General features: G+C 41.4%; 1 protein-coding gene across 1 annotated transcript; it reads left to right on the top strand.

The window, feature by feature from the left end:
* The first annotated feature begins 1,656 nt into the window (after nt 1–1,656).
* Nucleotides 1,657–27,528, top strand: PRDM4 (PR/SET domain 4). Its single transcript, XM_047066500.1, has 12 exons — nt 1,657–1,788; nt 1,989–2,255; nt 4,383–4,516; nt 6,996–7,181; nt 9,264–10,058; nt 14,180–14,329; nt 15,283–15,401; nt 16,399–16,484; nt 17,095–17,222; nt 18,077–18,391; nt 19,763–19,931; nt 25,845–27,528. The coding sequence occupies exons 2-12, from the start codon at nt 2,245–2,247 to the stop codon at nt 26,155–26,157; spliced, it is 2,406 nt and encodes an 801-aa protein (XP_046922456.1). The 5' UTR covers nt 1,657–1,788; nt 1,989–2,244; the 3' UTR covers nt 26,158–27,528.
* The last annotated feature ends 403 nt before the right edge of the window (nt 27,529–27,931 follow it).

Raw genomic sequence — 27,931 nt, 5'->3', positions numbered from 1 at the left:
ATATTTTATACCCATTTCTGGTGTGACTTTTTATTTTGTTAATAGCATCTTTTCAAGACAAAAAGCTTTAATTTTGATGAAGTTCAATTTGTCAATTTTTTAGTGGTTCTTGATTTTGGTGTCTTATCAAAGTTACAAAGATTTTCTTGTATATTTTCTTCTGTAACTATTATAGTTTTAGGTTATATGTGATCATGTATTATATGTAATCATGACTTTTTACATGAATTTTACATCTCTGAAATTAATAAAACTGTTCAAGGGGTGACTGGGTGGCTCAGCGGTTAAGTGTCCTAGTCTCAATTTTGGCTCAGGTCATGATCTCCCGGTTTGTGAATTTGAGCCCTAAATTGGGCGTCACACTGTCAGTGAGGAGCTGCTTGGGATTCTCTCTCTCCCTCTCTCTCTGCCCCTCCCTCCCTCAAAAATAAATAAATAAACTTACAAAAAAAAAAAGAATAGGCATGGAAAACCAGAGTGAAATTATTCAGCCTTTTATAAGACACATCATCATTCTCTAGGTCCCAGGTTTGAAGTGGCATTTTACGGAATACTGTGTCTCATACACTTGTGATATGATAACTTTCCTGATTTAGACTTCTATTTGTTGTTACCAAGAGAGCAAAACCAGTATGACCTGTCAATGTTAAGTGCTTAGTTTCCTCATTTGGAATGTGTTTTCTTTTTATGAGAAGGTAAAGGAAACATTATATTGAGTTGAGACCACTCCCACCTCTCATCCAAAACATTGTGCATGCCTTTGCCCTTTACCTGGGATTATATTTTCAGCACCCACCAGTCTCCACTAGACTACAAGCTGTTCAAGGTTAAGACCTAGGTCTTATTTTGTATTACTATGTTTGAGATGAAACATTCAGTAAATGTTTCCTGAATGAAAGGAGGAATTCCTGGGTCTCTGCTGCTCTGCTGGTGTGGAAGCTACCAGGCCGCTTGTTTGTAGTTCTAATGTCAGTGCTCATGAACTTGGCTTTAGAGAAAAACTGTCCGCCTCAGTATTCCCGGAGCTTAGCACAATGCTTGGCATGCAGGAGAGAAGAAGGGCAAAGAGACAAGGGGAAGAAAATTTGTACAAAATCCCACACACCCCTATTTATGACTTGAAGCAGGGAAACTGGGCAACCTTCAGGTGTAACATAAGGTGAAAACTGTTCAGGATAGAGTCCCAATTCCTCCTGGGCAACAGCGCCAACATCTTTGGGCTAAGTCCCTTACTTCGAATCTTTTGGGCTTGCGTGGACCCACGCTTCCCTAGCAGGAGAACGCTACGAACACTGAAACCGAGTCTGAGGATTTAGGGGACTCAGAACCCGCTCAATACATGCTCTGCAGCGCTGGATGCCTAGCAACTGTGGGTCGATAGCTCGGCGCTCGACGCAATCCAGCCGGCCTGAGACGCGACGCTCCCTCCGGAGCCTCTCCGGGCCCCGCACCCCTCGGGCCTGGGTCCTCTCGGTGCGCACGCGCGGAAGGGGCTCGGCTGGGGGAGGGGCGCCGGAACGCAGTCGCCGCTAGCGGGCCACGGCGGGGAGGGGCGCACGCACGAGGGGCGGAGCGGCAGGCGCCCCGAGTGGCTGAGGAGCCGGAAACGGGCCTCGGAGGGTGCGGCCCTGAGGAGTCGGCGGGCTGGGCCGGGCCGGGCGGGAAACGTTAGGCCAGCGGCCCCCGGGGCGCGGGGGTCGAGCGGGCGGGGAGGGCCCGAGGCAAGCTCTGCCCGGATGAGGAACAAAGCGGTGGGGCAGGCGCGCGCGCCCCCCGCGCGGCCGGCAGGTGGGCTGCGCGCGGGCCCGGCCGGGGCTGGGCGAGGGCGGCTGGGCCTGCGGGCCTCAAGCCGGCGGGCGGGCGAGTCAGTCGGCCGCCCCTGGGAGGCTGTGTCCGAAGCGCCCGGGCGCGCCGGTGGCGAGGGGACGGGGACTGCATCCACTCCGTTTTGGTGACCGCCCTTGTCCTCTCCTCCCTCCCACCCCCAGGTTGGGCAGCCCCCCTCCCGAAGTTTCTGGAGGAAAAGCCCCGGGTGTCCCCCGGCATGCCCCATCTCGCGGCGGGGTGCGCGGCCGCCGGCCCTCGGGAGAAGTTGGGCGGCCCCGGGCGGCCGCGGGGCCGAGGGGCCGCGTTTGTGCAGCGGTTGTAAGCAAGATGCGGTAGCACGTGACCCTGGAACGCAAACCCTGATGCCGGTTCCCCGCCGCGCGTGTGTTCTTTTCTCTGACACTTGGCCCCAAGCAGATGCATCACAGGTGAGTGATGGGCCCTGTGCTGGTGACATCTTTGGGAAGCGTTTGGCAAATCAGAGTTTAGAGTGCCTTTCTTTGGTTTTGGTGCCACGAGGGAGGTTACAGGTGCGATTTGCAAATGGATTTACGTCCCAAAGGAGACCAGAAATCCAGAAACCAGAGTTGGGTTGAATCCAGCCTCATGCAACCAAATTTACTCCAAATGCGAATCGTTTTAGATAGCCACACGTTGATTTTTGGCTCATTCACCCCTTTGCCCTGTGCCTTTGAGTTATTTGAGCGTTTAATATCTTGATCTGGATTCCAGAGTGTATTTTTAGCTTAATACCATGCTTCACCTTGAATTTTGCTGGTTACCCTGTGGCTCAGATGGTAATGTGGGGGAATTAAGTTCTTAGTTTTGCAGGTTTCATGCAAATATTTCAGGTACTTGATGATACCATGCCAGTACAGATCGGTGCCAGATAGAGTTACATTTGGCTGTTGTTTTGGGACCCTTTCATAGGCTGTACGTTTAGGATGAGGAAGACGAATTCACTGAAGTTGCTGAACCTGTCCATGCCTTTTGCAAAGTGGGTGCATTTCAGTTAGCTTTTTATATGTCATTCTAAGAAAAAGTTGTAAGATTAGCAAGTGGCAAATGGTTTATTCTGTAAGTCAGTTAGAAACACACACATACAAACTGCAGAAGTGTGAAGGAAATGATTTTGCCAGGAATGAGTAGGGAAGAAGAGAGAGCTTGGTATCTTGATTTTTAGCTCTTCTTCCAAGCTTGCTTCCTAGAAACCCGTATGAAAAAGGTAGGTGGAATAGAATTGCACTTTAGAATGAGAGTCTTTGGATCTTATTGTAAATTCCCTTCATCTGCTTGCTTTCCGTGGGATATTTGTTACCTTTGGTTTATGGCTGCTGAGGTCATCACATTTCAGTGACTCACGACAAAGCAGAAATCTGCTGAGCCTCACGCTAAACTCTGGTTTGAACTGGTTTGAGAAGAAGGCCTAGGAGTCAACCCAGAAACACCATTTTGATTTTTATCTGGAGATTAGGTACACAGATTAAATTCAGGAATTTTTAGACTGAGATTTGGAGCTATAGACTTTTAGCTTACTTAAAAAAAATATTGTAGCCATTTGTTATAGGTTATTGCTCTGGTGGTTGTAGAGTTTTAATTACATTTATAGCTGTAAGAAATTACAGGAAAAGTCCGTTTTAAACAAACTCACCTAGAAACTTTCAGAATTATAGGTAGCTGTTGTTTCTTTAGGCTATAGGATTTTTTTTGCATTCTTTTATAGCATAATTAAATACTTGTACTGTTATTAATGTGTTGTCCTTGATGCACCTCATTTATCCTATGCTTCTAGTTGCCTTTCTAGTAAGGATGAAGATGCATTGCTTCATCCAGATCACATATTTCAAAAAAAATTTTTTTTTTACATTTATTTATTATTGAGAGACAGAGACAGACAGAGCGTGAGCAAGGGAGGGACACAGAGAGGAAGAGACCCGGAATCTGAAACAGGCTCCAGGCTCTGAGCTGTCAGCACAGAGCCTGATGCGGGGCTCGAGCTCTCAAACCACGAGATCATGACCTGAGCCGAAGTCGGACGCTTAACCGACTGAGCCACCCAGGTGCCCCTCATTATTAATAATTTAATTCAGACCCAGTATCACTATAACTCCTGTAAAAAGAATTAGTAAAAATTCTTTTGAGCGAATTAAACCAAACCATCTACAAAAGTCTGGTTTGAAGTAATAGGCCATTTGGAGAAAATACTGTGAAAGAAAAAGCTTGGGTATTTAAAAAAACAAAAACAAACTCTTATTGCCATGTGCTCTAAGGATTGTGCTTTGCTTCAGGTAGTGTGCGTAGGGTTTGAAACAAAGCACACCTGAGTTAAATCATATTTTTGCTTTGTGACGTTGACTGAGTTAACGTCTCTGAATCCCAGAGTTTTTATGATTAGAAAGAATATGACATTCGCTGTCTGAGAGCTGTGAGCATAAAAATGAATTAGTAGTTGGTCCGCTCTCATTTCCCTATCCTGATTGCCTCAGGTTGTGCAGTACCTTAAAACGGAATCACTGAGGTAAGATTTTGCCTAACTCGTGTGTGCTCTTTCCTAGGATGAATGAAATGAACCTGAGCCCAGTGGGGATGGAGCAGCTGACTTCATCCTCTGTGAGCAATGCCTTGCCAGGCTCAGGGAGTCACCTAGGGTTGGCTGCCTCACCCACTCACAATGCCATCCCTGCCCCAGGTGAGTGGGAAGGGAGAGCGACTGGATTTGAACACTTAATTGTATTATCAGTTCTAAATGGAGCCTGCAGGGGGTCAAAGCCCCTTTACGGGTGTGAAGGGGAAGCCAGGCAGGTGTGAACAGCAGTTCCACGAGTGGCAGCATAATGGAAGCAATGTTTTTGTGGAGTCCTGGAGTTCTAGTGGACAGGAGTGGCAGCTTTTTCTGATTAGTCCTCTTGTGGGGTGGGTGGCCTGTTACCTAGAGCTGTAATTTGCTTGGCATTTTTTTCTAGGATTACCCATTCATCTGGTTCACTCCCTTGGCGCTCTGTCCCTGGGTTAATAGAAGAGAATGAAAGTTACTCTATTAAGTATTCTCAGTAAATAGGAGGAATTGAGCTTTATTTTCTATTACATCCAAAACCGGGAACAACCGCAAATGCATGAGGCTGAGAATTATAAGAGGAGATGCCAGAGACAGAGCTCCCAGGTAGGGCTCCCCGGGAGCCTCAGTATCCAGAGAGGAGTTGTACAGAAAAAGCTCCCATTTTCTCTATCACTGTACATTTAAAACCTTTTTATCTGCTTTATTTTCTTTTTTCTACTGAAATAGAAAAGAGATAAGCTGTTCGTTCTTACAGTGGTAAGCTAGTGGTCATTGAAGATTTGTGACATCGTAATGGACTTTATCGAAATAAGAATTAATGTTTAGGGTATTTTTTTCCCTAGAATTTATTTAATGTTTTTAAAATTTATTTTAGAGAGAAACAATGCAAGTAGGGAAGGGGCAGAGAGAGAGAGGAAGACACAGAATCGGAAGCAGGTTTCAGGCTCTGAGCTATTAGCACAGAGCCTGACATGGGGCTCGAACTCACAAACCGTGAGATCATGACCTGAGCTGAAGATGGATGCTTAATCGATTGATCCACCCAGGCACCCCTAAGGATATTTTAAATCTATAAGTTGTTTAAATAGTTCTCTGTAGGGAATTGCCTGCTTAATTACTACTGTGCAGCAGTTAAATAAATTCATCTGAACTAGGGTCTCCACATTCCTTTCAGTGTCCACAAAAGAAATTAAACAATTTATTAGTGAGTTCATTTGATTATCTCTTAGGCATTCCTTTTAGTGAACACTCTCGTTAAGGAGGAAAAGCCTATTAAAAAATATTGCCATGGGCAAACATAAATCACTGCTCAAGTTGGTCAGTATTCATTATTATACTTAGGTACAGTAAGAGTCGTTTCCACACCTTGCAGATATAATCCAAGGTAGATACAATCTAAAGTTTGAATTTTTTTAAATCATGAAATACAGCATATGTACAAAAGACTATATTTGTACAGTTTTGCACTTCCAAGTAGAAGCATATCTAAGAAATTTTATTTAAAGTTTTTTTTAAGTCTATTTATTTTGAAAGAGAGCACGTATGCACACACAAGTGGGGGAAGGACAGAGACAGAGAGAGAGAGGGAGAGAGAGAATGCCAAGCAGGCTCCATGCTGTCAGTGCAGAGCCTGATGTGAGGCTCGATCTCACAACCTGTGAGATCATGACCTGAGCCAAAATTAAGAGTTGGATGCTTAACTGACTGAGCCACCCAGGCACCCCTCTAAGAATTTCCTTTTTAATTTTTTTAATGTGTATTTATTTTTGAGAGAGAGAGACATAACGTGAGCAGGCAAGGGGTAGAGAGGGAGACACAGAATCCGAAGTAGGTTCCAGGCTCTTAGCTATCAGCACAGAGCCTGACTTGGGGCTTGAACTCATGAACTGTGAGATCATGACCTGAGCCTAGTCAGACGCTTAACGAACTGAGCCACCCAGGCGCCCCGGCTAAGAATTTTTAAACAGTAAAACATTCTCACCATATAAAATGGTAAATATAAATAATGAGGTTAAAAAAAATCTGTAGGGGTGCCTGGGTGGCTCAGTGGGTTAAGTGTCCGGCTTCAGCTCAGGTCATGATTTCACACTCCGTGAGTTTGAGCCCCGTGTTGGGCTCTGTGCTGACAGCTCAGAGCCTGGAGCCTGCTTTGGATTCTGTGTCTCCCTCTCTCGCTGCCCCTCCCCTGCTCATGCTCTGTCTCTCTCTCAAAAATAAATAAAAACATTAAAAAAAAATTAAAAATCTGTAATATCATTACTCAAAGACTACTCCTGTGAGCTTTGGTATTTTTTCCCATTTTTATCTCTGTATGATTTGTTCTTTTAAATTTTATTTAAACTAGGTTTTTAATTGTAATTAAATGTTTTAGTACTTAAAAGCAATACAGACAACTGGAGGATCAACTTGGCCATTTTAAAACTAACTTGAGAACTAACTTTAGGGCCTGTTTGTGGATATTTGCACAACACTTCCTGTCTGGGGATATAAAGGGCTTTTAGGTGAGATTTTTCCCCATTTGCAGAAACTTTCTTGAGTTTAGCTAGTGATTATTGAGAGAATTTTTAAGTACTTAACTTTCTTTTAATTGAGAAAAAAAACTTTTTTGTAGGCCTGCCAGTGGCAATTCCAAACCTGGGTCCCTCCCTGAGCTCTCTGCCTTCTGCTTTGTCTCTGATGCTCCCAATGGGTATTGGGGATCGAGGGGTGATGTGTGGGTTACCTGAAAGAAACTACACCCTACCTCCACCACCTTACCCCCACCTGGAGAGCAGTTACTTCAGAACCATTCTACCTGGTAAGTATTATAGTTATTTGGGAAATTTGAAGAAAGAATAGAGCCTCCTATTAACTTCACTTCTTGAAGACTTGAATAACCCGATTTTCTATTTGTCAGTATTAGATATTAATCTCTAGGTGGGGAAAAAATCTTTATATGTTTTTGTACTTTTCCTTTTAGCGTATACAGATCACACATTATTAATATGGCAGTTTGACTAAGCATAATTTCTTTTTTTTTTTTTTAATTTTTTTCTTAACGTTTATTTATTTTTTGAGACAGAGAAAGAGTATGAATGGGGGAGGGTCAGAGAGAGAGGGAGACACAGAATCCGAAACAGGCTCCAGGCTCCGAGCTGTTGGCACAGAGCCCGACGCGGGGCTCGAATCCATAAGCCGCAAAATCATGACCTGAGCCGGAGTCGGACGCTTAGCCAACTGAGCCACCCAGGCGCCCCAGACTAAGCATGATTTCTTAATGACAGATGAACAGTTTTTTTCCTTTCTCCTCCAGTGTTTCCTTGATTTAATTTTCATAATTTTGCAGTTGTAATTCCTGTCAACCACACGTCCTGCTAGTGTCACTATTTATTATAAATTAAGGTTTACTGGTTTTAAGTTTATTGACTTCTTATTCTCAGTGTATGTTTCAGAAAATTTAGCAAATGGGGAGAAGAACCACCAATAGTCCTATCATCCATCTTCTTGGTGTACTTTCTTCCTGTCTTTTATTTTGGTGTATAGATTTTTACTGTTTTTCATAACTAAGACTGTACTTTCTATATGGTTGTGTGTCCTTTTTTCCACTTAATATTTTCCTGTGTTTTTACATAGTTATTTTTCCTAACTTCTGCATGGTTTTTGTAATTATTCTTTTTAATGCTGCATTACAGTCTACTGAATGGATATTCCATCGTTTGTTATTATATTAATCTTTATTGTTGGACAGTTTGGTTTTTTTCCAGGTTCTTATTACTATTATAGGAATGTCTTTGTGTATAATATTTATGAAATGCATTTAGTGAAGATTACCATTAAGTGGAATTTCTTGTGCAAGAGCCTATGAAAGTGTTTTTGGGGTTCATATGCTCTTGCACATGAGTATATGTATTAAGTATGTATGTACTTGTATATATTTAATTTTATATATATATATCTAAGAGTATACGTATACTTTTATATATTAAGGTATATATAGTTTCCAAAGAGGTTTTAGTAATTTACATTCCCACTGGCAGTGCAGCAAGTACCATTTGACCACATCCTTACAAGCATGAGTGTTTAAATGTTTCTTTCGGTTTTAATAAAGCAGATACAATTGTGACTTATTTTGAATAGACCGTAATGTGTTATGATAGTTTAATAACTTAAAACTTAGTTGTATTTAATTAAATTTTATTAAATTAATTAACATTTTCATGTGGAAGATCTGCTTTTAAATCCTTTTACCTTTTAACTATAATAGAGGAAATTTCAGTATCTTAGGTTTCAGGAATTCCAACTGTATATATATTAAAGGTGTCATTTAAATGCTCAATTTCCAGTGACTTCAAAGGAACATAGTTAATTTTTTTTTTTTTTTTTTTACGATTTCTGAGTTTCACAGGGAAAACTGAATTATGGTATATGAATGTTGCTATTTGTAAGGTATATATCAGTTAAACCAAATAGGTAGGAGATTATTTTATGGCCTATTTATGTTGCTATTTTTAAAGTTTTTTTTTTTTTTTTTTTAAGTTTTTATTTATTTTGAGAGCCAGAGCAAGCATTAGTTGGGGAGGGGCAGAGAGAAAGAGGGAGACAGAGAGAATCCCAAGCAGGCCCTGCTCTTCAGTGTAGAGCCCCAACACAGGGCTGGAACTCATGAACCATGAGATCATGACCTGAGCTGAAATCAGGAGTCAGATGCTTAACCAACTAAGCCATTCAGGCACTCCTATGTTGCTATTTTTATAAAGCATATATGTTAATTAAACCAAAGAAGTAGATAAGAGATCAATTTAGTTACATCTTTAAGGAAAGTAGCTTCTAAGATTTGGAATTCCTTATATTTAACAATGTACTAAAAAGTCTCTAAAATCTCGTCTTCTTCTTTTTTCAGGCATTTTATCTTATTTAGCTGACAGACCACCACCTCAGTATATCCACCCTAACTCTATAAATGTTGATGGTAATACAGCATTATCTATCGCCAATAACGCTTCAGCTCTAGATCCCTATCAGTCCAATGGAAATGTTGGATTAGAACCAGGCATTGTTTCAATAGACTCTCGCTCTGTGAACACACATGGTGCCCAAAGTCTTCATCCCAGTGATGGCCATGAGGTGGCCTTGGACACAACAATCACTATGGAGAACGTCTCTAGGGTTACCAGCCCAATCTCTACAGATGGAATGGCAGAAGAGCTTACAATGGACGGAGTTGCAGGCGAGCATGCCCAAATCCCAAATGGCTCCAGAAGTCATGAACCTCTGTCTGTAGATTCTGTGAGCAACAACCTTGCAGCAGACACTGTAGGACATGGTGGTGTGATACCCATTCATGGGAATGGCCTGGAGCTCCCTGTGGTCATGGAGACAGACCACATTGCAAGTCGGGTCAACGGGATGTCTGACAGTGCCCTCAGTGACTCCATCCACACCGTGGCCATGAGCACCAACTCTGTAAGCGTGGCACTCTCTACCTCACACAACCTCGCCTCCTTAGAATCTGTTTCCCTCCATGAAGTTGGCCTAAGCCTAGAACCTGTGGCTGTCTCCTCCATCACCCAGGAGGTTGCTATGGGGACAGGTCATGTAGATGTATCTTCAGACAGTCTTTCTTTTGTACCACCTTCACTGCAAATGGAAGACTCCAATTCAAACAAGGAAAATATGGCAACCTTGTTTACAATTTGTGAGTGTGCTTAGCCTTTTTCTTTTGGAAATATTGGTAGAAAGGGCTATCATCTCTAACAGATTTAATCACAAAGTCAGGTGTTGATTAAGGGAGTATAGAAAGTAATAGACTTTGGAATTTTTCTTTGTGCATTGTCCGTTATGTTAATGGCTTTTTCTTAAGTAAGTCAGATGACATACGGTCATTTTGTTGGTTCTTACAGTATCCTGAAGTAATGAAACCATAGTCATTTCCTTCTGTATTTTACAGATACTCTCAGACTATCCCTGTGTTTCAAAAATAGAGTTAATTGTAGAACTGTAGTGAGGTGTTCTCTGAGGTATTCTGTGTGTCAGGTTGTGTGCTTTTTCAACATAAGATTTATTAGATCACATGTACTTCTTTATCCCTATGGAAATAGTAGGTAGATACAAATGCAAATTTTATTTTTGCTCAGATTGCGTATAAATTACTGTAGTTGGGCATGTAAGAGTTCTTTTTATGGGTCAAGAATAACAAAAAGCAATAGAAAAACTGTTGGTTTGTTGGTGTCATTACATGCGTCATTCATGCAGGAAACATGTTGAGTGCTTAGTATATGCTGGCCTCTGTGCCAGACACGGGGTAGAAAGCAGTCTGCAGCAGAGGACAGCTGCCTTTAACGAGCTTATAATCTGATGGGAAGCGTGGGCAAGTAAAGGGGCTGTCGAGATATGGTATGATAAGTGGGAAGGTGGGGTTAAGTGCCAGGTCTAAAGGAGCCTGAGGTGGGCATCTAACAACGCCATGGGAGCAATAGGGAAGACGTATCAGGGGACACTGTGTATGTGTTAGCACAGACTCAAAGGACATCAAAGGTGTTGGCAGCAGAGGATCAGGAAGAACAGCATCCCAGACAGGAGTTGCCACCCATAAGTGCCTAGAACTAAGAGAATGTTACATGGTTCAGAATTGCTGAAGCATAAAATGGGGGTGATGAGAAATAAGTAGGAGCCAGAACACAAAGGGTTTTCTAAGACCAGTCAAGGATCTGAAGGAGTGAGGTTTGGGATGGGGGTTCTGCTGCAAGGTGAGGGCTAGTTTGTTAGAGGCAAGTAGCAGGTAAAGGAGATGATGCCGTAATTTAAGTGAAAGGTGATTTTCTAACCTAAAATAGAAGGATTGATGGTGAGGAAAAGTGGGGTATATTTACAGAAGTTGGGAGAGAAGGGTTAAGGAGATACCCCTGGTTTCTGGCAGGAGACTAGGGGGTAGTGGTTCCACTCCTTAGGATAATGAATGGCGGAGGAGGACTGTTGTTTTTTATTGTAGTTTTCTATTTTTTGTTTGTTTTTTTGAGGAGTGATGGTGAGTCTGGTTTCAGACCTGTTGATTTTAGTGTCTATAAGATACCCAGTAGAGGTGTTTAGTGAGAATTTTAATCTGGAACACAGAGATCTGTCTGCAGATATTTAGGGATCCTCAGCATTAGGACGTTAATCACAGCCATGGAAGTGGAGTGAAATTAGCTCCTAGTGCGAGTATGGCATATAAGAGGGTTAGGGATTTTAAGATGCGATGGCAGAGGAAGAGCTTCCAAAGTAGATTGAACAGGAGGGTCAGAAAAGTAGGACAGAGCTTCTGGTGCCTCAGAAGCCAAGCAGTGAGGAGGACTTTTATGTTAACCTTTTAAAGTCTGAAATTTATAATTTTGAAATAATTTAGGAATGTAGGCTCATTAACTTAGCAGAAGTTAAGAGGTGGCCTAAATAAGCCTATTGATCCTTTTTTATATGGGTATGCAGAACCTCTTGCTCCTATGTGTTTTTTTTTAATTCACATATACATTTTAAATTGTACAATTTAGTGGCTTTTAGTATATTGACAAGGTTGTGGAACCAGCACCACTATCTTATTCCAAAACAATTTTATCACCCCAGATACCCCACATAGCAGTCACTCATCATTCCTTCCCTTCTAACCTCTCCTCCCCTCCTCCTTTCCCTGCCATCATTCTCAGGCATCCATTAATCTTTCTATAGATTCACCTATTCTGGACACTTCATATAGTGGTAGCATACAACCTGTGGCTTTCCTTGTCTTGCTTCTTTCCCTTAGCATAATGTCCTGGCTCGTCCATGTAGCATGGATCAGTACCCCATTCCTCTTTATGGTTGAGTACTACTCCATTGTGTGGTGATAACCACATTTTGTTTATCTACCTTTCATTCTCGAACATTTAGTTTCTACTTTTGACTATTAAGAATAATGCTGCTATGAATATTCATATGCAAGTTTTTGTATGAACATGTTTTTAAGTCTCTTAGATATATGTTTAAGAGGAGAATTGCGGGGCGCCTGGGTGGCGCAGTCGGTTAAGCGTCCGACTTCAGCCAGGTCACAATCTCGCGGTCCGTGAGTTCGAGCCCCGCGTCAGGCTCTGGGCTGATGGCTCAGAGCCTGGAGCCTGTTTCCGATGCTGTGTCTCCCTCTCTCTCTGCCCCTCCCCCGTTCATGCTCTGTCTCTCTCTGTCCCAAAAAAAAATAAATAAACGTTGAAAAAAAAAAAAAAAAAGAGTAGAATTGCTTTGGGATGCCTGGGTGGCTCAGTCAGTTAAGCGTCCGACTTTGGCTCAGGTCATGATCTCATGGCTTGTGAGTTCGAGCCCCTCATCAGGCTCTGTGCTGACAGCTCAGAGCCTGGAGCCTCTTCAGATTCTGTGTCTTTCTCTCTCTCTGCCCCCCCCCCCCAACACTCTGTCTCTCTCTGTCTCTCAAAAATAAATAAACATTAAAAAAAAAGAGTAGAATTGCTTTATGTTTAACTTTCTGAGAAATTGCCAGACTGTTTTCTGAAGTAGTTGCACCATTTTCAATTCTCAACATCAGTGTATGAGTGTTCTAATTTCTCCACATCTTTTAAACACTTTCTGTTATAGCCATCTTAGTGGCTGTGAGGTGGCATGTCATTGTGGATTAGATTTGCATTTCCCCAGTGACAACAATGTTGGACCTCTGTCTGTTCTTATTTGCCATTTGTGTATTCTCAGAGAAGCCTTTAAGCATTTTTCTGGTATGAAATCTGATCTCATTTGGAGATTTAACATGGATTCTTCAGTGCATTGGAGAATCAGTTCTCACCAACTGTAGGGCATCTTTAATATTCAAGGAATTTTTAGTCAAGTAGTAGTTGAAGTAAGATATTATCTCTGCTTTGCCTAAATATGAAAACTTTGATATTTTATGTCATATAAGTGGAAATGTGTAATGATTGCTTAGGAGAAAGACACTTTGATGGCTGTGGTTCTAAGGTTTATGTATTCCAACTATTTGTGGACGAATTCGGAAAGTTTGAACATAATCATTGACAAAAAGGGGTCATGTATGCTCTTCCTTAGAAATAAAAAAGCAGAAGATTTACAGAGAATGACACTTGTTGTAAAAGTGAAGTTACAGTAAGCATAGAGATCAGTATATAAAGGCAGCACCCTTTCTGACAATGCAAAAAAGAAAGACAGTATGAACAGTAAGAAATTAAGAATTTTAAGCAAACATGTCTGCAAGAATCTGATTCTACCTATCGTCCCAAAGAGCATTTTTTGCCCCCCGCCTTTTTTTAAAAAGAATCTGTTATAAAAACCTGGTTGACCAATTTGTTGATAGTGAAAGAAAAGTGAACAGTGGTGCCGCTGTCTCTGACTCTGTTGACCTGTATTGTCCTCTCCATTTTGGCCTTGCATGACAGCATTTCAACTCACTGTCCTCATATAGTTGGGTAGAGTTGGAATCTTGGGACTCTAGATATCATATGTAAAGGTATCTACCTAATGTAAGGAATAATGTAATTCATTTTTGAAGTAATCTAGTGTAATCTACTTTTACTAGTGTAAAAAGTAATCTACTTTTCAATCAGTCTCTTATGGACTGAATAGTAAAATTGTCCTGTGGGATTAAAAAAAAAAATTCAGATCCTGTCAGAGATCTAAGACTGGGATATGTATTTTAGTGTAAGAAAGTGATTGTTTGATCAGAATATTTTTATTAGAACTTTGCTTTTTATTGGTTATGTTTTAGTAATTAGCATTTAAATTAAAAAGCAGGTGGCAATTTAGGCTGCTTGAACTAACCCCGTTTGTGTCTCTCAAATTTCCCATCCATAGGGTGCACGCTCTGTGACCGAGCCTATCCCTCAGACTGCCCTGATCACGGACCAGTGACTTTTGTTCCTGACACTCCAATAGAGAGCAGGGCGAGGCTTTCTCTCCCAAAGCAGCTTGTTCTTCGCCAGTCAGTTGTGGGAGCAGAAGTTGGTAAGAACCTTGGAACTCTCAAAGCCCATCAGTGCTCTTCTTTCTCTGTAGTGTAGAGTTGTAAAAGTGGATAGGTGTAATTTCATCACTATTTGGTTGATCAAAAGTTAATTTATGGCTTAAGCATTATTCTTTTAGGAACATTTGTGTAGTAATAGCAATAAATCAAGTTGAAACTTTATTGAGAAAATTCCCCTTTCTTAGAATCAAAATTGAATAAAGGAGAAACTCTTGGCCTGAGTCTGAAGACTTTGATTCTTGGCTGTATCATCCTCTAACAATTATGACAAAACACTTCTCGAAACTTAAGTTTCTTCTCTAAGACATGGAAAATTCACCACTGATAACCTTTTGTCACAAAAAAAAGATCAAGTGTTTTTAAATTTCCTAATACTCCTTAGGAGAAAGGAATAAGAAGTGTAGACTGCCAGAGTTTGGTTACCCATATTTGAATTTAAAATGGTTTCTAAATTACTGTGCCTTTTCTTTGAAAATACCGAACTAGGTTCATTATTTTTCAGCTGTAGTTTGGGTATGAGTCAGTTGAAAGCATTAAAAAGCTTAGATAATATAGAGCAGTGCTTTAAGCACAGATGATTTCATAAGTTTGACTTACAGTAATTGGTCTATGTTTTTATCATCAAGTAATGTTCTCTAGTCATTTGGGAAGGACTTGTTTTGGTTCCTTGTGTATAAAACTGGGTTTAGGAATTTCTGATAGTGGTTCTTACTCTGCATATTTCTTCTGAGTTCCCTTTAATCTGTTGATTACATTTTCCATATTTATAGGATAGAACCCATAAAACTTAGCTACCTCACAGGAGTGCTGGAGTATCAGTTAGTTCTGGTTCACTGAGGATAAGATTCTTTACGTGAGCTAAGCTACTCTCTATTGTATATCCTATTAGATGTTTAAATCATTGACTGGGTAGTTGGTGTCTTTCCCCTGCTAGGTGTATGGACTGGAGAAACCATTCCTGTGCGGACTTGCTTTGGGCCTCTCATTGGCCAGCAGAGTCACTCCATGGAAGTAGCAGAATGGACAGACAAGGCGGTTAACCATATATGGAAGGTCAGCGTTCATGAAGTTCTTCTGTGACTTTTGGAATTTTTTATTACACTGATGTAGTTAAAAGTGTAAAAGCAGTAGAAGTGACGTAGTAAAAGTCAAAATTGGGCAAGACTCATACGGTGCCATTCACCTGTCAGTCATTTGTTTAATATTATGTCCTTTTTGTTCTTTATAACCAAATTATAATATTTAGCAAAATACCAGCTATTGAATTTAGAAGATAAACTGTTTTTAGTCTTTCTTTTGTTAGATAATCCAGTAATTCTTCATTCTAATTACTTGTGGCAGCTGAGGCCATGGACTTTGTTTATATGATGAAAGTCTTATTTTGTAATCAACAAAAACATTTCTCAAATAGCTTGAGAAACAGTTCTGGGATTGGAAGCTGAGACCATTTCTCTAGTTTTCTAATGGGAGGGGCTGGAAATGCAGGGTTTTGACATAAATAGCTATTCCTGTAACATGTTTGTAGAGATTCACTTGTAGTCAATAGATTGGGAATGATGCCTGCAGAATTGGAGTGAGAGGAAGGTTGGTCTTGTGATCAGTGGAAAGGTATGGTGTTGCTGGCACTGGGGACTTGAATTTTGGTTTCCAGGAAGAACACAGAAGAACGCTAGGTCCAGTGGAAAAAGAATGAGAAGAGATGGTTCTCTGACCTTTTTGTCCATTCAGTGATCCACCTCCACCATGTGGTAGGTGATGAAGACAAGTAGACTGTTTCTGTGTTTTCCAGTCAGGCCAAAATGTGAATAATCAAAAGCAAGGTCATTCTGTACCTTGAGCACTGTCAGTCTCTGATGGTATTTATGACGTTGCTGGAAACGGGGGACTAGTGGAATGACAAACGTGTGAGAAGGCAACCATGGATTTCCACACTGACTATGAAAGCTGAGATCTACTGCAGAGTAAATGCGATTGTTGCTAGCCTAAGTTTAATAGCGCTTTGTATTGTCTGTTAGTTCATTTGATATGTATGTTTACCTTCTGTTGACAGATATACCACAACGGTGTCCTAGAATTCTGCATCATTACAACTGATGAAAATGAATGTAATTGGATGATGTTTGTGCGCAAAGCCAGGTAAGAGTAGTCTGGATGAAGAAATAGTTACGATTTGAATGTTTTTCAGTAGGAAGCTTTGCATAAAATAGGGAAGAGTCAGGGTCCAGATTATACTGCTGTCTGAACATATGTTAAGGCCTAAGGCTTTTTACCTTCTTTCCTCCAGTAGTTGCTGATTAATGGCAATTGTAAGTCAAAACACAAGAAACTATCCTTTTTTAAACTAGTTTATTTAAACAATAAGCAATGATACAGTTATCATTGAATTTGCAAGTGGGTACCTTCTCTTTATATCCACTATTAATCAACCCTCAGGCTGTTGTAGTTCTTGTTCAGTTCTCTATCTCTGTGTCTTTGTCATATGCTCTTAATATTTCATTTTATTAACTTTCCTTCTGGTGAAAGACTCTCTAGTGTTTCTGACTATAAAGGGCAATCAGCTGATATACCCAAGTATGAATTTTGTTTCTATATGAGTCCCTCCTAATCACTAGGGTAGGGAATTGGAAAAATAACCTAAAGAAAATAGTTATGTCTAAGTATTCATGTAGAGTTTTGTTCTAGGGATATGATGTGTTTAGCATATATTTCAAAATTGATATGCTTGATCTATTAAATGTGATAACAGGAACCGGGAAGAACAGAATTTGGTGGCTTATCCCCATGATGGAAAAATCTATTTCTGCACTTCACAAGATATCCCTCCTGAAAATGAACTGCTTTTTTATTACAGCCGGGATTATGCTCAGCAGATTGGTAAGTTACGGTAAGACTTATTTCTCCTGAAGCTAGCATGGTAAAAACAACAAGGACCAGAAGTAGTTTTGGTAATGGTTTACATGTTAGGTGAACCAAATTATATACGTTCGTATATATAAAAGTAGGATATTACCCTATGTTAGAAGTGTTGAAATCTGTGAGGTTCTTCATAAACTGAATGTTACTGATTAAGCAGTATTCATATGAAAGGAACTTTTGCGTTAGGATTTTGATTTGGGGTATTTGAAGTTCCTGAGGCTGCTTTTTGAGCCAGTACCATTGTAATTTAAATTCATAAAAAACAGACAATCTCCCTAATGGATTTAATCTTCATAGTCTTTTACTTTGCCCTGTGTCATGACGACAAGTTTAAAAGTTTGTACTACCAAAAAAATTTTTTTAATGTTTATTTTTGAGAGAGACAGAGTGCGATTGGGGGAGAGGACAAGAGAGAGGGAGACACAGAATCTGAAGGCTCCAGGCTCTGAGCTGTCAGCACAGAGCACGACATGAGGCTTGAACTCACGAGCTGCGAGATCATGACCTGAGCCGAAGTCAGATGCTTAACACACTGAGCTACCCAGACGCCCCACTAAAAAAATTTTTTTAACAAAAAAAAATTTTTTGCCTGGGAAAGATGTATTACAATCCAGTGTTACCAAGTGCTTCCTTTGTGTCTGGCATGCTCTGTGAGATGCTGGGAGTATTGAACAAGACATTTTAGTTTTACAGGTAATGGGCAAGGTGGAAATTTTGGTAGAACAGAGAATGCAAGCAACATTATTAATACCCAGAACGAGTTTTAAAATTTAACTACGAGAAGACATTGAGTAATTTTTTTTTTTTTGAAGGTGTTCCTGAACACCCAGATGTGCACCTCTGTAACTGTGGCAAGGAGTGCAATTCCTATACCGAGTTCAAAGCTCACCTTACCAGCCACATCCATAACCATCTTCATAGCCAGGGCCACAGCAGCAGCCATGGACCAAGCCACAGCAAAGAGAGGAAGTGGAAGTGCTCCATGTGCCCCCAGGCTTTTATCTCTCCTTCCAAACTTCACGTCCACTTTATGGGTCACATGGGTATGAAGCCCCACAAGTGTGATTTCTGTAGCAAGGCTTTTAGTGATCCTAGCAACCTGCGGACCCACCTCAAGATACATACAGGTACGTTATATTGGACCATCAAAATGGAATTTCACGACAATTAGAAATTGCGGTAGTAAAGAAATTGCAACAAGATAGTCTTGCGGGTATAGAATTGAGATATTAGAGAATGAATCCAGCTGGCTGTCAGCAGGACTTCATTGGGTGATAAATCTGGGTGGAATAATTATGCTTCCTCAGAGAGTGTTACCTCCAGTTATTACAGTGTTCCCCATTCCAGGTCCCCCCTCCCCACCCCATAGTGTGAAGGTGACTGGGAAAATGTACTGAATTAGAAAGGTGATCCATGTTTGGACTTTTTTTTAAGTTTATTTATTTTTGAGAGAGAAAGAGCATACTCGTGCACAAGCAGGGAAGGACAGAGAGAGAGGGGGAGACCCAGAATCCAAAGCAGGCTCCAGGCTCCAAGCTGTTAGCACAGAGCTCAACACAGGGCTCAAACTCACCAACTATGAGATCATGACCTAAGCCGAAGTCACTTAACCGACTGAGTTACCCAGGTGCCCCTGCGTTTGGACGTTAAAGCAAAGGGAATTCTAAGGAAACACTCTGAGCCTTCATGAGAGCTCATTCCTAGACACCAGTCAGAACCAGTTTCTCTCCTGTGAATATTGCTCAGTAAACACTGCCAAATTCTATTTTTTGAGGTTCTGTTTTCTAAATTCCATGCAAACCAACCCCTTTGTTTTAACACTTTTTAAAATACATACTACAAAATATCTGATGAAGTTTTAGTTTTGTTGTCTGAGTCATTGGTTCTCCAAATCTTTGAAAGTAAAATTCTTTCTTGTCCTTTGCATTAAGACTGAGTAGTCATAACAGAGACTGTATGGCCCACAAAGCTTAAGATACAGACTAGACTTTAGAAAAAGTTTGCCATCCCCTGACTTAGAGTAATCTTATTTCTGCATTCTTAGTATTTTATTTCATCCCTGGTTTATGAGGTCATATGTTTAAAAAATGGAAAACTATAAATTAGGTTGTAAAAGTATGTTTGTCGACAGGTGCTAGAATTTATGAGGTTTTTTAAACATAGTTGAGTTAGGTTGGTCTCTAGGCTTATAAGTAGTTTTTTTTTTTTTCAGATTTTATATCCTGTGTCAGCTATAAACAGTAAAAAATTATTTATATACATCCAGGTAAGTGGTCCTAGAAGGAGGTCAGAATTATTAGCTTCCCTGGCTTTAGTCACAGAATGTAAGTTCATATTCTCTGACTGGTTCTTGGTAGACAGCCCTAGAAAGTGATGTTCCGGTTACCAGTCAGTTCTTTCATTTCTGCCTCTGCCACATGCCCATACGTGTGCCTGTTCATCTTGGGAGTGCTAATGATTGTGTTAGTCACAGTGTGGCAATTTGGGTTCATGTGCAGGTCAGAAGAACTACAGATGTACTTTGTGTGACAAGTCTTTCACCCAAAAGGCTCACCTTGAGTCCCACATGGTTATCCACACGGGTGAGAAGAATCTCAAGTGTGATTACTGCGACAAGTTGTTCATGCGGAGGCAGGACCTCAAGCAACACGTACTCATCCACACACAGTAAGTCCTCCAACAGCCAACACGCCCCTGGGGTGGTGAACTCGAGTGCTCGCTCGCACTGACCCGTTGTGTGCCTCCTGGCTTGGCACCCTGGTAGCCACTGCTTGTGTCCACACAGCCAAGCAAAGGTTGGAAACCTAAGTTTTTGGTTTTATCCTGGAAGGTTTTACTTGTTTGCTTTATTTTTCTTATTTTTCACTTCTCTGTATTTGCTTTTTTCCAACACATAGTCTGATTTGATTTAACAAACATTTAAGTATCTCCTTGATGTCCAGCATTATGCCAACTGGTGAATATACAGAGATAAAAGACACAGACCTTGTCTTTAAAGAGCTCGAAGTCCGGTAAGAGAAGCAGAACAGTACAGCACTACCATACCATGCTGCAGTCAGAGTAAGCATCAGATCCTGAGAGGCTGTGGAAGAGGGTCACTGACCCGGCCAGGGTGTCTGGGAGAGCCTCCTGGTAGTCTGAGCTAAGTATTAAAGAAGATTAAGTTAGAATTATTTAGGGAGGCAGAGAAGGATAAAGGATGGGAATAGTATTCTAGACAGAGGAAAGGCATATTTAGAAATACATGTACGAGAAGGACTGTGGAATGCAAGTGGTTCTTTACAGTTAGAGCACAGTGTGCGTGTGAGAACAATGGAGAGAGAGGCGGCAGTAAAGTCAGGAGCCTTTTATCCAACTAGGAAAATTAAATTTCATTCTGGAGGTAATGGGGAGCCACTGAAGGATTTTACCTCCCCATGTCGCAGGCACCGTTCTGTGCCATGTGTGTGTTTTAATTATGGTAAAAACACATAAAATTTACTGTCTTAACCACTTTTACGTGTACGGTTCAGTAATGTTAAGTGTATTCACACTCTTATACAAGTGTTGAAGGACTTTGAGGAAAAATGTCAAGGTGAGATATTCCATTTTATAAAGGATTGAAGGAGAAGGTCAAATATTAGGAGACTCATTAACAATTTATTGCATGAGGGGCACCTTGGTGGCTCAGTTGGTTAAGCATCCAACCTCGGCTCAGGTCATGATCTCATGGTTCATGGGTTCAAGCCCCATGTCTGGCTCTGTGCTGACAGTGCAGAGCCTGGAGCCTGCTTCAGATTCTGTGTGTGTCTCCCCAGCCACCCCCCTCACTGCCCCTCCACTCCTTATGTGCGCACGCACGCACGCGCTGTGTCTCTCTCTCTCTCAAAAATAAACAAACATTAAAAAAAAAAAAAAAAAAGAATTTATTGCATGAGAGGCGCCTGGGTGGCTCAGTTGGTTAATCGTCCAAGTCTTGGTTTCAGCTCAGGTCATGATCTCACAGTTGTGAGATTGAGCCCCATATCAGGCTCTGTGCTGATAGCATGGAGCCTGCTTGGGATTCTCTCTCTCCCTCTGCCCCTCCCTTGCTCCCACTCACTTGCTCTCTCAAAATAAATAAACTTAAAAATTTTTTTTTTTAAATTACATGAATCCAAGTGTAATTAAATGTCTGGGCTTTGGTAGTTAACAGTATTGGTAAAGAGAAGAGAACAGATTTTGTGGTCCTGAGCTTTTAGTAAGTGTCAGAAGAAGGAGAAAATATTAGCTTATATTATGGGAGGTACTATTTAGAAAGTTATGTTCAATGGAAACTTGATATTCTGATAAGGCTTAGTAAAGATATTAGCTCTTTTGTCTGATTCCTAATCAAATGCAGCCTGAGACACTAAAACAAGGAGTCTAGGTCTACATTTATAATGCTCAAAATGACTTTTTAAAACAAAGTCTTCATGAAATAGTTTCATTATTAGTGTGAATTTTGGAAATTAGACACACTAATTATCAAATACTGTATAGAATATACATATTAGCACTGAAAGAGATCTCTGGCGTCATTTAATCCAGCTGCTTATGTTAGTCAGCTTGAGCTGCCATAACAAAATACCTTCTGGAGACTGGAAACCCAAGATCAGGGTGCCAGCATGGTTGGGTTCTGATGAGAGCCTTTCTCCTAGCTTGCAGATAGCTAACTTCCTGCTCTGTCCTCACATTGGGGAGAGAGCAAGCGAGCTCTGGTCTGTTTGCCTTTTCATGTGACACTTACCCATCATGGGGGTGCCATCCTCGTGACCTCATCTAAATCTAATTGCCTCTCATAAGCCTCATCTCCAAATACCATAACATTGTGGTTTATGTCTATAACATGAATTTCTTGGGGGGTGGGGCACACAGACATTCAACCTGTAACACTGTTCATAATAATCACTTAGAAAATGTGAAAACCAGTTGGTGCCAGGACCCTACCTCCACTGATTCTAATTTAGTTGGTTAGGGGGAGAGGCCTGGACTTTATTTTTTAAAAGCTCCCCAAGTGACTCTGATGTCCAGCCAGGGTTGAGAGCTACTGAGTTCATCCAAATGCTCCACTTGTTTCCACAGTGTTTCTGACGACTGGTTAAATAGTTTCTTCTTGAATACCATACAACTGATATACTTTGAGGGAAAGTTTTGCTTGAATCAACTTATGTCAGCCTCCATTCATGCTACATCTGTCTTCTGGAATGATACCCGTAAATTTAATATGTCTTTTAATTCACAGACTTTCATACTTGGGATTGCTGTCATGTTCCCTTTAAGCCCTCTTTTCATCAGCCTTCATGCCTCTAATTTCTGCAACTTTTCCTCATCACCTGGTTTCAAATTTGGTACCCAGAAATGAACATTAATAAAATGGAGTTATTTTCTTCATTGACCTTGACCTTCTCTTCTTTCACGTGATGCCTGAATTTGCACTTGCTTTTTCTGTAGCCATTTCACAGCATAATGCAATATGTAAAGTATTTTTTTATGTTTATTTATTTATAATTTTTTTTAAACATTTATTTTTTCAGAGACAGAGTATGAGTGGGGAAGGGGCAGAAAGAGAGGGAGTCACAGATTCCAAAGCAGACTGCAGGTTCTGAGCTGTCAGCACAGCTCCTTTCCTATGGAGGTCATTGGTAAAATTTTCAGATGTTTGTATTTTTACCTTTAGACATTTCAAAATGGATATAGTACTATTAGAATGCATTTTATCTTCTTAGAAGAAAACCCGGCTACAGCCCTAAAGCCAAATGCAGGAGGAGTTCCCTCCCACAGTGTGAGGAGAGTGTGAGGCACATAGCAGAGACTGACTTCGCCTGTCCTTTCAGAAAGAGGAACTTGAGAACAGGAGCAGGGACACTTACTCCCTAGGCCATCTTCTTAGTCCCATTGGTTTTTGGATATCAGCTTTAAGATTTATATCTCCAACCTTCTGTATCTAACCAGTCACCATCTCTGAATTTTGGATGTCCACCGAAGCAACTCAGAGCTGGTGTGTTCAAAACTCAGCTCTTAATACTACCTCCACAAACTTGATTTTCCCCCAGTGTTCACCAGCTCGGTACATGGTACCACCATTCATCCTAGTGGCTCAAGTCCGACACCTTGGAGCCATCTTTAACTCAGTCTTCCATTCTTCATTCAGCTTTACCCAGTCCAGACCACCAGCCTCTTTTGTATGGACCATTTCAGTAGTCTTCCAGCCACCCTTTCTGCTCCTGCTCTCTTCTCATGCATTCCCTAACACAGTTACCCAGGCACACACACACATAAAAACACTGTATTCTGTCATAGCAGCCACAGTGATCCATTTATTTAGCTTATTTTTATTTTTTTTAAGTTTATTTATTTTGAGAGAGAGAAAGTGTGAGTTGGCGGGGGGGTGGGGGGAGGGTAGAGAATATCCCAAGCAGACTCCTCGTTGCCAGCCAGCACAGAGCCTGATGCGGGTTTCAAACCCACAAAGTTGGTTTGAAGTCGGATGCTTAACCGACTGAGCCCCCCAGGCACCCTCGGAATGATCCATTTAAAACACAAGTCAGACTGTTAACGTTCTTTGCTCACAATTCTCCGTCGTTCCCATCATACTTGGGTTAGAAGGTTTTTACCATAGTCTGGAAGTCCTTCATGGTGTGGTAGTGCTGTGTCTCCCACTTCATCTTCATTACTTTTCTCCTCATATTCTGCAGTAGCCACATTGCCTTCCCTTTGAAGATACTTCAGCATACTAAACACACTTCAGTCTCAGGGCCTTTGCACTGAACTGTTTGTGCCTAGACATCCCCCCACCCTAGACATCTCCCTGTCTTTCTGTCTCATTTCAGGTTTTGCTCAAAAATGTTGTCATCTCAGAATAGCCTTTCTTGACTATCTTATCTAAAATAGAACTTCATTGCTCTTACCTGGTTCATTTTTTCATAGTACTTTTTACTGTTTGGTATCATGTTTTTTATTTTTGTTTATGGTATAACTCCTCTATTAGAACATAAACTCCTTGAGAGGTGCCTGGCTCAATCATTTAAGTGTTAGAATTCAGCTCAGGTCATGAGCTCATGGTTCGTGAATTTGAGCCCCACATTGGGCTCTCTGCTGTCAGCACAGAGCCTGCTTTGGGTCCTCTGTCCCCCTGTCTCTCTGCCCGTCCTCCACTAGTTCTCTCTGTCTCTCAAAATAAATAAACTTCAAAAATTTTTAAAGAAAAGAAAAAAAAGAACATAAACCCCTTGAAGGCAGGGACTTCGTTTTCCATATCCTGTAGCTACACAGAATCCCTCTGTGCCCTCTCCTGCTGGGAGAAGGTGGTAGAAATGCTAACGGGCTCAGGCTTCAGAACTTCTCACTGCACCCTACCTCTTCGAGGATCTTAACCTTCTTTTACCTGTTTTGTATACTGAGCCTTTGTTAAGCCTTGTTCAACTAGATTTAAAAAATTCCAGGTTTTCATGATCTCTGTTTTTTCTGTCTCAAATGTTTAAGCCAGGATTACTCAAACCTTGATACAACTGACAGTTTGAGCTGGGTAATTTTTGTTGTATGGGATACAATTAACACCATAGTGAGATCCCATTATGTATTGGCCAGGTGGCACAAATGTTCAAATTTGAATCTTCCAGCTGTTGAGAACGTGGGGCAACAGGAGCTCTCAAGTGGCTGTTGATGGACATGTATATTCGTACTACCACATTGGAGGGGCACCAGGCTGGCTCTGTCAGTAGAGCATGCAACTCTTGCTCTACAACAGCAAGAGTTGTAAGTTCAAGCCCCATGTTGGGTGTAGAGATTATTTAAAAATAAATTATTACTTTTTTTTTTCTTTTTTTGAGGGAGAGCTTGTGAGAGTTTGCGCACACACACTTGAACAGGGAATAGGCAGGGGGGAGACAGAGAACCTTAAATAGTCTCCTCTCCCAGTGCCTAGTGCGATGTGGGGCTTGATCTCATGAGCATCATGAGATCATGATCTGAGCTGAAATGAAGAGTTGGATGCTTAACCAACTGAGCCATCCAGATGCCCCTAAAAATAAAATCTTAAAAAAAACAAACAAAAAAACCCCACCACAGTGGAGAAGAGTTTAGCATTATTCAGTAAAGCTAAGGATGTACATATCCCTTCATCTAACTCTAGCGCCCTGAGTACGTGCCCTAGAGAAACTCGTGCATATGCAGAACAACATGCGAGTATAAAAATATTCATAGTACTGTTGCCTGTGATAATAATTGGAAAGCACCCAAACATCCATAAACAGTAGACAAATCCAGTACCACAGAGAAGTTGTGGTATATTTGTAAGTAGCGCACAGCAGTGGAAAGGAGCAAAGTACTCGTTCTCACAGCAACTTGAATGCATTTCATGAACATTAAACACAAAGGAGATACATACAGGTAGGCAGAATCCATCTCTGCTGTTTAAACTATAAAAATGTTTTATGACTCTGCTGTTTGCTATGAAAAAAAGCCTGATTTCCAGAAGAGTAGAGCTCCTCTAACAAAGACGTGAGGTTGTGCAGAATAATTGTGTGCCTCGGTTGTTGTGTGTAACCCCAAGTCAAAGGTTTTTCCTTGTGTTCCTCTTAGAGAGCGCCAGATCAAGTGTCCCAAGTGCGATAAGCTGTTCTTGAGAACAAATCATTTAAAGAAACACCTCAATTCTCACGAAGGAAAACGCGATTATGTCTGTGAAAAGTGTACAAAGGCTTATCTTACCAAATATCATCTCACCCGCCACCTGAAAACCTGCAAAGGTCCCACCTCCAGTTCATCAGCACAAGAGGAGGAAGAAGAGGATGACTCCGAGGAGGAAGAGCTAGCAGACTCTGTGGGGACAGAAGACTGTCGAATTAACAGTGCTGTGTATTCAGCAGATGAGTCTCTCTCGGCACATAAATAAAAGCCAACTATTTTGGATGGAAAATGCAAAAGGGAAAAACGTACAACTAGTTATCCACTACAGTGGTTTTTGTATAAAATGGTTTCTGATTTTTTTTCCAGCCGACAGTCAAAGCAGACTGGGAATGGATAAAGCACTTAGAGAAGAGTATCCTAATGCAAACACTTTAGAACAGATTGGGAAGAGAGAGCAGGTAACCTATTTTTAAGTGATGTATGGGGAGGAAAGCGTCAGCTTTTGAAGTCTGTTCTTTATTTACATGGGAAACTAGGTGGTGCATTTATACCTGAGTCAGAGCTGTCCTCTGCCCAGACCAATCAGATTTATTTTAGATTCTTCCATTGTTCCATTTTCCTCCCAGCCCCATGACTTGGTCCCTGCCTCACAGCCATCCTGATTGCTGATTGTGGTTCCGGTGTTTCGTTTTATGTAGACTATCGTGACTTAAGTCATCCCAGAGTGGATTGGAACACGGCAGTGTAAGCTTGTTACTTTGCAGCTAACAAGGTTAAAGCAACACCTGCCTTAATCTCTCTTGGCTTCTTGGGAATTTAGGGTAGACCTTGCTTCCCAAAATTTCAGCAGATGCCTAGAGAGGGCAGATTAAAAAGGACTAGCCAGGCAGCAGGCAATGGTGGAGAAAAGAAAAGGAGAGACACTTGGGCCACTGTCCAGAAAACTAGCTTTGGCAGAAGCCAGGTTGAGCCACCTGGTTATTATTCCTTAGAGATCCTTGTACGTTCAGACATGTGTCTGTCTCCAGTAAAGCCTCCAGCCTCTAGACAAAGGGGACCCGGAGGTGTAGTGAGCCAAGTAATGCCTGCTGGATAATCTCCTGACAACAAGCACATGCGGACTCAGCTGGCAAAGTGGTATCTTGGACCGTGGAAGGAATGAGGGAAAGATCCTTTGTATCTGATTTATGCTATGAAAAAGAACAAGACACCATGAAAATGTTGCCAGCACGGAATGACAAATGATTCCAAACACATTGGGGCACTTGCAAGGTTAGACCTCAGTTGTCCGTGGTGAAGGATCTCTGTTAAGCATGGCAGGTGCGAAAGGATTTTGAAGGTGTAGAAGGCTTAATGGTCACCACATGGGTGTGTTTCAGGGTCCCAGCTTAGTTCATCCCTCCGGTCCTTCACTTGGTCTCACATGCATACCCTGTTTACACAGCAAGAGGCAGACACATCCCTGAGCTGACGGTTGCTAGAACGTGCGCCTGCTCTAAGGTGCAGCCTTGGGGCTGGAGCAGAGAGGACTCTGGTAGGAAGGTTTTGCTGCTAATGTATTTATGGAATGAATGTATTTCATTCAAATCTGTATTCCTCTAGGAAGGATTAAAATAAAAGCCTTTTTTAAAATACAGGATTCTGCTTGTAATCTCATTTTGTGGAGGAAGAAGAATGAGTCATTTAGGGAAAAATCAGGTATAATTTTTTCCCCCTAAGGTTAGAAGTGGAGAAAGTATTTCCTAAGTAGTATAACTTTGAGATAATGTATTTCTGCATAACAGGGCTTGATCAAACTATTTTTCCTGTGTTTCCCACTCTCCTCTCCTGCTTCTTTCCTCCCCGAGGGTCCCTTACTATGCTGCCTCCTTGGAGAACTGTGGCAGGTCTACGGTTGAGGGATGGGGTGAGGGCTGGCTGCTGATACTGGCTCATGAAGCCTCTGGCAGGCAGCACTGGTGGGACTGGGGCAGCTCCAAACTCAGCCTTTTGCTGAAGGCATCCTGGTGGCCGGCCACCTCTGTTCTCAGGAAACTGCT

This window comes from Lynx rufus, unplaced genomic scaffold, assembly GCF_022079265.1.
Source record: "Lynx rufus isolate CCGP_SWC_20201006 ecotype Redwood Valley unplaced genomic scaffold, mLynRuf1.p SCAF_7, whole genome shotgun sequence".
Taxonomy (NCBI): Eukaryota; Metazoa; Chordata; class Mammalia; order Carnivora; family Felidae; genus Lynx; species Lynx rufus.
The sequence above is the reverse complement of the archived record's forward strand: the minus strand, read 5'-3'. Positions and strand labels throughout refer to the sequence as shown.

What these genes read in the sequence shown, in the direction of transcription:
- PRDM4 (XM_047066500.1), top strand. An exon ending in CAATGCCATCCCTGCCCCAG is followed by an intron (nt 4,517 to 6,995) that starts GTGAGTGGGAAG and finishes ACTTTTTTGTAG; the next exon opens with GCCTGCCAGTGGCAATTCCA. An exon ending in ATGTTTGTGCGCAAAGCCAG is followed by an intron (nt 16,485 to 17,094) that starts GTAAGAGTAGTC and finishes ATGTGATAACAG; the next exon opens with GAACCGGGAAGAACAGAATT.